We start from the raw sequence: 8,493 nt of genomic DNA on the forward strand, positions 1-8,493 counted from the left end.
ATGGTAACAACAACAACAACAACAACAACAGCAACCTTTGATCTGCACTGAAATTACCCGTTAGAAGATTAGTTTTAGTTCTTTGCTTAGCTCTTTGAGTAGATGATTTAAATATGTTGAGGTGGGTTCACTTTGATTCATTGACGGGTGACGCCAAGTAAAAAAATTTTTTTTGTGGGGCTTAATGAAAAAAAATTCTTTCCTTTTGCTATTAAGAAATAAGAGTTAAAAATTTTTTTGATACTTTAAGTCAGATGTCTTTATTTACTTGGTGCACAGAAATAATTAATGCTGCAGTGATACTAAACACATTTAGTTTTTAGTTTTTTTTTGTATTTTCATCATTTTCATGTTGAATGTAAGATCTGAAAATTGGAAAATGTATTTAAGTGAAGAAAAAAAATACAATTCTTTAGCATAAACTGACAACTAAAATACACTTTTTTACTATAAACTCTTTCCTCAAGGTTAGTAGTACTTTGATGATCGCAATTTTCTTGAACGCATTTCATCTTTTCTTACTGGAGACATATGGTTTCTATTCAAAAAAAAAAGAAATTCATTATATATAATCTCCCATCATAGTAGTACCTCGTCGTCTTTGACATCTACCTTCAATTTTTGTAATGTCCAGATAAAATCTCTCACGTACTCCTGACTGCCATCTACCATGTTTTCGGGGAGAAAATCTATGTGTGAATGAATCTTCATGGACATACAACAAATCAGTTTCTTGAATTTTTTAATGAGCTTTTTCTCGCAAAGTTTTTACGTCAAAATCTAAAGCTTTAATAAACTGTTTTACTGGTCCTAGTTTGAAATAAAAAAAGAATTATAAATCTTTGTTGCAATATATTGCTTGAGAACTTTGAGTAAAGATGGCTTTAGTTCCACGTGAAGAATCGCTTAAGTTCAGCAAACGCTGATGGTGCTTCATCTTCAAAAATCTTTGTTACAGCACATCCTATTTCATTTGACCAATCAGTAACATATCAACGCCCAAATCGTGTGTCGGCGCAACAGTGTTTATTTATATTACAAGAACTCTCGGATATTGACAGTGGTGATGAATCAGATGTAACAAAAGAAAGTAACGAGGCAGATGTTGTTAAAGATAATCTTTCTGATGACGATGAAAGTAATACTTTTATTTACAATTTAGAAAGTAGTAGCGATGATGACGTAGAAGAAAATTCATGCGGTGGGAATAATGATTTAATTGTTAATACTCTTAGAGATTATTTAAAGCAAACTATTGTGTTAAAAGTTGAGGTAACTGGAAGATTTCAAGCTCAAAATAAGTTTACTACCAAAAGCGGAACAACTTCTTATTGTCATAATGTTTTGACACCTATTGATGCGTTGAGACAAATTATTGATAAAGGGTTTACACGCTTTATCAAAAAATGTACTATTTTATCTGCCAATTTATCAAATGAAGGATGGAATATAAGCGACATTGAACTTGATGCTTTCATAGGTTTAATATATCCTCGCGGATGCATGAACACAAGAAATTTTCCAGTTAAATTCCTATTGTCTGAAAAATATGGCAACAAAGCATTTATAGAAACTATGCCATATTCTCGATTTGAAGACATGAAAAACATTAGAGTTTCTCCAAAGTGATAAACTTGCTTTTATGTCATGGGTGCAGACAAGATTTGTAAAAAACGGTCAAAAATGCTATATACCTGAGGAATCTTTAACAATTGATGAGCAGTTGTTCCCTACTAAAGCTCGGTGTCACTTTACACAGTATAGGCCCAATAAACCGGACAAGTTTGAAATCAAGTTCTAGATCTTAGCTGATCTAAATACTAAGTATTGTCTCAGTATCAACCGTATCTAGGTAAAGGTGAAAACGGCGTAGAAAATTAGGGTACTCATGGGGTCATATCACTAATGGAACCTTATTTAGGTTACGGGTATAATGTTACTGCAGATAACTGTTTTACAAGTGTCGATCTTGCAACAAAACTTTTGCAAATGAAAACGCCAATTGTTGGAACAGTTAAACGTCATAAAAAGGAAATTCTAGCATTTCATTCACTTCAACTTTACGATCCGACTTTCTACATAAATGGACTATTAAACTTGATTTTCTACCAAGAAAAGAAGAAAATGGTAATTTTATTATCAACACTTTATAGAGGGGCGACTAAGCAAAGTGATGGGAAGAAGGAACCAGAGGGAATACTTTATTACAATGCAAATAAATGTGGAGTTGATATGTTAGATTCAATGTGTCAACAAATGTCAACAAAATCTGGGTGCAGACAATGGCTGCTAGCTGTTTTCTTCAATATTTTGGACTTAACCGGTGTAAACACTTGGATCATTTTAAAAAAAGTTACACAACAAAACATTTCGAGACGAAAGTTTCTTTACAGTTTACCTGAACAGTTAAGAGAAGCAAATATTACTCACCAAAAATCCCTAGTTGCTGCCAGCAATAATACCACACTAGCTACCAACAGTAACACACAATTATCAACCTGCTTGAGATGTCAGATAAAAACAAACTGCAAACGTAATCTGACATCAAAAATATGTGGAAAGTGTTTGTCAAATTTATGCAAACATTGCAACTAAATATAATTGTTTGACTAAATTTGTTATGTATATGCACGTTTTCTATAAGGTGGATCAATTGATCTACCTTAGGGTTTATAGGTATAAAAATTTATAGCCGCATCTCTGAATGTGTTTTTTATGTAGATTTTCCGCTTTTAAGTAAATAATATCAAAATAATAAAAGTCATAAAATATCATTTTATCAGCATTAAAATTTTAGATTCAGCAAAGTGTCAACGTCGTGTTTGGATCGATTGATCTACCTTGGAGCTTCTAGTCTTAAAATGTGTAAAAATCAGAATTTAATTTATTGAAGAAAAAAACATTTAAATTCAACGTTGTTTTTATTACAAGAAAACTGTTGCTCAAAATAATTTTTTTATTGCTAGTTTATTTTTAATATATTTTTAAGATGAAAGTTAATTTTCTCGAGTGCAAAGGACCAAGTCTTTTCGAGATATTACAGTTGAACCTTTTTGTTTTTATGAGTAAAACTTGTATATCGTTAAATGTTTTAACTTATTACCAATAGTTCAGTCTTCACAGTTTCGAAATACGGTCTAAAAATTTTCTTTTTTCTTTTTTATAAATATTATGTACATTAATACTGTATAATCCAATTTCTAAAATGTTGACTTATTTTTTATGGCTAAACCTTTTGAGGACCGTTAAAATGTCCGGGGATCATTACGTAGTTTGATCCGTTCGGTGAATGAAGTACGTAATTTTCTTTCCCGTTAACTTGAACTTGAGCCCAGCACGGTTGCACTATGTAATTTGGTTGTTGTAGATAGTGTTCGCCACCCTCAGGGTAACCTCTTTGGCTACATTCTAATAACTTTTGTTGTTCTATAGACATTAATAGTGCATTTTTATTCGACATGCGTGATTTATTCAATGTTGGGGTTTCTGATTTTTGACGAGATGATCGATTGGAACTGGAAGTTGAAGAGCGTTGATCAATTTCTTCGTCTTTATTTAAATTATTTTCCTTAATATCAGAAGACCTAATATATTTTTTATATCCAATTATACACGAAGCTATAAGAATAATTGCAACGCAACACGTAATTCCTGCTATTGCTGGTATATTTAAACTGGATGTATTTTCGTGTGATGGCTCTAAAATCAAACAATCAAAAAATATTTGTTCCTAATTATTAGTGTGAACTTTTAACTATGCTTTAAATAAGCTAATTTAAAAATGCCTTTATTTTCAAATGGTTACCTGTGATTTCCTCATACTCGGCTTGAAACCTTATTTCATCGTTTGGCACTTCTAAATAGTTGTGTAACGATATATTAACTCGATTACCAAAGCTTGTCACGGTTACAGGTAGATTATTTTGTCTTTCCTTTGGTATGATATACTTTTGATTAAAATTTTTGTTACCGTTTAAAAGTAAATAACCATGTGTTAATTTTAAATCAAAAATAGTTATCTTAATTCGAGTTTCAAATCCAGTCTCAATTCTCCAATAGCAGTCCACGGATTTTTCATAGGATAACGTCGATATTATTCTACCTCTTGCTTCGTTTAATATGCAACCGCAATTACATCTTTCAGCTAAATGTAAAGCCCCTTTTTAATAATAATGTCAATAAGTGTCAATTTCATGCAAACAAATACAAAAAAAACAAAACAATTTCTAATGTTTTCACTTTATAACAACCTTACCTTTCGGACATGCTAGTAATACGCATGGAACTTTCATCTCTGAATGTCCTTGGCAAAAACTAGTGTTTAAGTTCGGATTTACAACATTACATTCTCGATATTGATATCTAAAACCATTACCACATGTTACTGAACATGCGCTCAACCTCGACCATTCACTCCATTGAACATTTTCTAAAAATAATTTTTTTTAGATAATCCAAATATATAATAAAAACTATTGTCAAGATAATTTACTGACCGAAACTACAGTATATTATATTAGATTCGGTTGTGTGAGACTACTTTGCACAATTATATTATTATACAGTGATTAAAAAAAAAGATGGCAACAGAGCGCCCACCTAGGGCGCATAATATGAAAGCAAATGCAAAGGTCGCCATCGTCAACTTTCCTAAGGTTCTTTTGTAAATTCAAAAGAATCGCATAGTGACGTAATGTTTTGCAAATTAAAAATGGAAATTTCATCGTCCGTAATTATTTGAATCAAAACCTAAAGAATCTGTATACTAAGTGTAAATACTACAAAACGTACTACAAACTTGCTAGGTGCAAAAAAATTATTTTGTTCTTTTCTTAGGTTCAGTAAGAACCTCGATCTCTCATTGAATTACCTAGTATTTACAACAGGTATAAGACTCGGGCTACAATGTCTTTAGTAGTAATTTTTAAAGGTTTTGTATTTGATAAGATTATAGTCGCAGGGTTTCAGAACAAAAATTTTTTCGAGAGTAAGCAGTATTTTAATATTTCTAAACAAAAACAACTTATTTCCATTCCTCTTATCATGGATTGTGAAAACGCGCTTTGTATTAAAGTGAATTAACCTTTAATCACAATTTTTATTAAGTAACTGAGAAAATATTTTCATTATCATAAATATTATTAGTAATAATATCATTTCAGACTTCAGACAAAATTATGTTTAGTTATATTGGATTAAAACGTTGTTTTTTTAATTATTCTATTTGAATGATTAAATCCTTGAAAAAGGTTTGAAAACGCTATATTAATTTTAAATATATTTTTTGCTGCATTTTCCCATCATTTTCCAGTTAATATTTTATTTACAAATGTGATATAGACCCACTATATGTTGTCGGCAATGCTATATGTCGTCGACCTCACAGTGGATGTTTTTAAGTACAATTAATTCATAAAAAGTAGATCTTCACTTTGGACTTATCATTGTCTATTCTATGCTTTTAAAACATAAGCGCTAGTTAATATAAATGGTATAAATAATAAATATAGACCATCTTTTATACTCTCTTCTCATGTTCATGTAAATATCAGTAAATTTTAATATAACTTTTATCTACTAAATCTTTTACATAATGTTAAAGCATGAGTTTGAATATAGCATTACACCTGTTCACAAATTATGTTTACAATGAAAAACAAAAAACGAAAAAAGGAAGCATAATTACCTTGAGAAGATTTTGAAATAAGAAAGACAACCAAAAAATGTATAACTTCTTCAACAGACATTTCCTTTATATGAACTAAAGTTCCAACTTTACAACCAAAACTACTGTTTTATTTATGTATATCTCTAAAAGTAAAGCGCTAAGCCATAAACTAACCTTTAAGAAATCATCAAAAGAAAATTCTACAAGGTCAATATACAATTGTTTAAACGTGCAAAGTATCTGTGGATTAGCTGGTAAATTACACGCACTTTTTTTTGTCCTTTATCTCCTCGCGAGTTTGGTTTTGAAATTCTTCAATAACAAAAAAAAACATTTATCAAACGGAAAATTAAAGTTTTTATTCTAAAATGTTCTGTAAGCAAGGATACATTTGAACTTTTATTTCATTTAAAAAAAATAATAACCTTTTGCTCAAGAAAGGAAAATTATATCACTTATATATTGGAATGTCAATTATAAGTTACGTTTACAAAAAGTGCTTTGAACAAAAGTTTATCTCATCCCCCAGTTCGTAATTAAATTTAAAATCAATAAAAAAAATTTATTGTCTAAAACAAGTTTTCTTTTTACAAACTTTTAAACAAAAATTATAAATTGCAACAAAGAAGGCGTCTGATTAAGTGTCACATTTTATAATAAGATTGTTTAAACTAACCTCATAAATATCTATGTAATAATAAAAATTTTGAAAAAGAATGATAAATTAGGATAACGGTTTTCTTTTTTATACTATAAGTGTTATGGGTTTAGAAAGTCTTTTCGGCAAGCAATTTTGTTTAATATGTTCCAACAAAACAATAATTCTGATTAGCTTATTTCAAAAGCTTAAAAATTCAGTTGCGCCGAAATTCACCCATTTAAAAATTTATATCCTGATTTACATGAGACGTAAAAAAAATATCTAAGTATAGGTATTGTAAAAACGAAATTTATTTAATGGGCGATGGCCGTAAAGCAATTTATAACTATAAAATAATACCACTACTTCTTTAGCACTAGGTAGTTCGAACGATTTCAGGAGCTGAGTTTATTTGGGCGAAAAAAAAGGAAGAGAAAAAAAAAGAATTTAACAAAATAGAACTTATTCAATAGCATAAAAAAATAAGCTTTTTTGTATGTATGGCAGTTCACATATCTATGGGTATGTGTATGTTAGTTCACATATCTATGGGTATGTGTATGTTAGTTACCTATTTTAGTTATCTATGCTTTAAAAAAATTGAATTTTTTTCTTTGCAAACAACGAATTTTGTTTTATTTAATAAGCATAAAAAATGTCTCACCGAACAACAATTTTTTGGTTTGGTAGATGGACCATAAATAATAATATTTACGCAGTTTTTTGTTTTTAGTAAAATGCTATTTTCATTGAGTAAAATATCAAAAAAAAATCAATTTTTCAAATTAAAGTTAAACAAAATAAAATAAACAGTCGCTATTCAAGTAGCATACTAAATTGAGCCAACGTAAGAATGACGTCAGATTTGCCCAAACTTTGGCACAGCGTGTTGCGTTGCTTGGGTAAATCACTATAGAGATATGGATAATTTAGCTCAATTTTCGGAACTTGATTTTAACGCTTGCTTCTTATGGAGTACTATTTACAATGTAAACAGCGAACTGCAAACCAAGGAAAAGAAAGTACAAATCGCCGTGTTATTGGTAACAAGTGATGTAAAAGTTAGGCATATTTAGTAATATTTAAATCGTATTTTATATATTTTTATATCTAATTATTATAAATTATATTTTTAGTTGGCAAAAAAACTTTCATTTTATCTGTTTTTAGTTCTCGGTATGCGTATTTAAATTTTCGGTATTCGTACTCTCGCTATCTTCAAAGAAAAAATCATTTTTCAAACAAAAATTTATTCATCTTTATTCACCTTATTTAATCACCTTCATTCACCTTACTAAGAATTTAACTTTAGTTTAAGTTCCGTGATATTCAAACAAAATAAAAAGAATTATCTTTCCCCGACCGGATTTAAATAATTAGCTATAAAACAGATTTAATATTTTAAATAATATGGAAATAATATATACAACCTATGGATGTTAAAGTGATGTTTAATTAATCAATACAAATAAGAAAAAAAAAATTAAATTTTAATTACTTTTGATTATTGAATAGAATGTAGGAAATGTACCTTAAACGCTTTTCTTTTTTGTTTGTTGTTGTTGTACGCTGGATCGTAAATTAAAATTTTTTGAAAAATTAATAAAACATTATATTTATTTTAACATATAAATAACACTAAACCGTATAATAAAATAAGCCTAATGTCATACTGCTTGTGTGTTAAGATAAAATGTTTTAATAATACTTTTTATTTCATAATACATATTAAACGCACATAAATAGTATGTTTGTTTTAGTCAAAAAATACATTTTAAACGCACATAAATAGTATGTTTATTTTAGTCAAAAAATGTAACAAACAAACGAAATAACAGAGGCAAGTATACCCTTTCTTCCTGAACTTAATGTTAATTTGTCCTTCCTAAATCATATTTTATATCTTCGAAATTTTTTTTTTTCAATCAGCAAAACATATAAATACTTTTAAAAGCAATATTAATAAGTACAATAAAATAATAATTGGGCCGGGTGAATAAAAATACTATTATGTAATATATAATGTTGCGTAATAAATTATGTAAGGTAATAAAAATGATGTTATGAAACTAGATCTAAGGTTTCTGTAGTGGATTAAATAAAAAAATTTTATTTAACAACTAAAGAAACCTTTTAGGAAATTATTTTCGTATAAGATCGGTGATTCTTTTAAAGTCCTATACCT

General features: G+C 28.8%; 2 protein-coding genes across 3 annotated transcripts; one reads left to right on the forward strand and one right to left on the reverse strand.

Annotated features, from left to right (window-relative positions):
- Positions 1-1,629, forward strand: LOC136088059 (uncharacterized). The gene is made up of 2 exons (XM_065811713.1): positions 1-30; positions 889-1,629. Exons 1-2 carry the CDS (start codon positions 1-3, stop codon positions 1,627-1,629), a joined length of 771 nt encoding a protein of 256 aa, XP_065667785.1.
- A 1,273-nt stretch (positions 1,630-2,902) lies between these two features.
- On the reverse strand, positions 2,903-7,877 carry LOC100198801 (uncharacterized). 2 transcript variants are annotated; one of them, XM_065812895.1, is made up of 5 exons: positions 7,840-7,873; positions 5,687-5,811; positions 4,256-4,429; positions 3,806-4,144; positions 2,903-3,699 (listed from the first exon to the last, which is right to left on the reverse strand). In XM_065812895.1, exons 2-5 carry the CDS (start codon positions 5,745-5,747, stop codon positions 3,227-3,229), a joined length of 1,047 nt encoding a protein of 348 aa, XP_065668967.1. In that variant the 5' UTR covers positions 5,748-5,811; positions 7,840-7,873; the 3' UTR covers positions 2,903-3,226. The 2 variants fall into 2 exon arrangements, with proteins under 2 accessions (XP_065668967.1, XP_065668968.1); XM_065812896.1 differs by lacking the exon at positions 5,687-5,811 and having other exon boundaries at positions 7,840-7,877.
- Positions 7,878-8,493: the final 616 nt, after the last annotated feature.

This window comes from Hydra vulgaris, chromosome 12 (assembly GCF_038396675.1).
Source record: "Hydra vulgaris chromosome 12, alternate assembly HydraT2T_AEP".
Classification (NCBI taxonomy): domain Eukaryota; kingdom Metazoa; phylum Cnidaria; class Hydrozoa; order Anthoathecata; family Hydridae; genus Hydra; species Hydra vulgaris.

Coding starts and splice junctions, on each gene's coding strand:
- LOC136088059 (XM_065811713.1), top strand. CDS start 1: ATGGTAACAACAACAACAACAACAACAACA. Junction 31..888: donor CAACAACAACAACAACAACA/GCAACCTTTGAT, acceptor AGATGGCTTTAG/TTCCACGTGAAGAATCGCTT.
- LOC100198801 (XM_065812895.1), bottom strand. CDS start 5,747: ATGTCTGTTGAAGAAGTTATACATTTTTTGGTTGTCTTTCTTATTTCA. Junction 4,145..4,255: donor ATTACTAGCATGTCCGAAAG/GTAAGGTTGTTA, acceptor CTTTACATTTAG/CTGAAAGATGTAATTGCGGT. Junction 3,700..3,805: donor CGAGTATGAGGAAATCACAG/GTAACCATTTGA, acceptor GTTTGATTTTAG/AGCCATCACACGAAAATACA.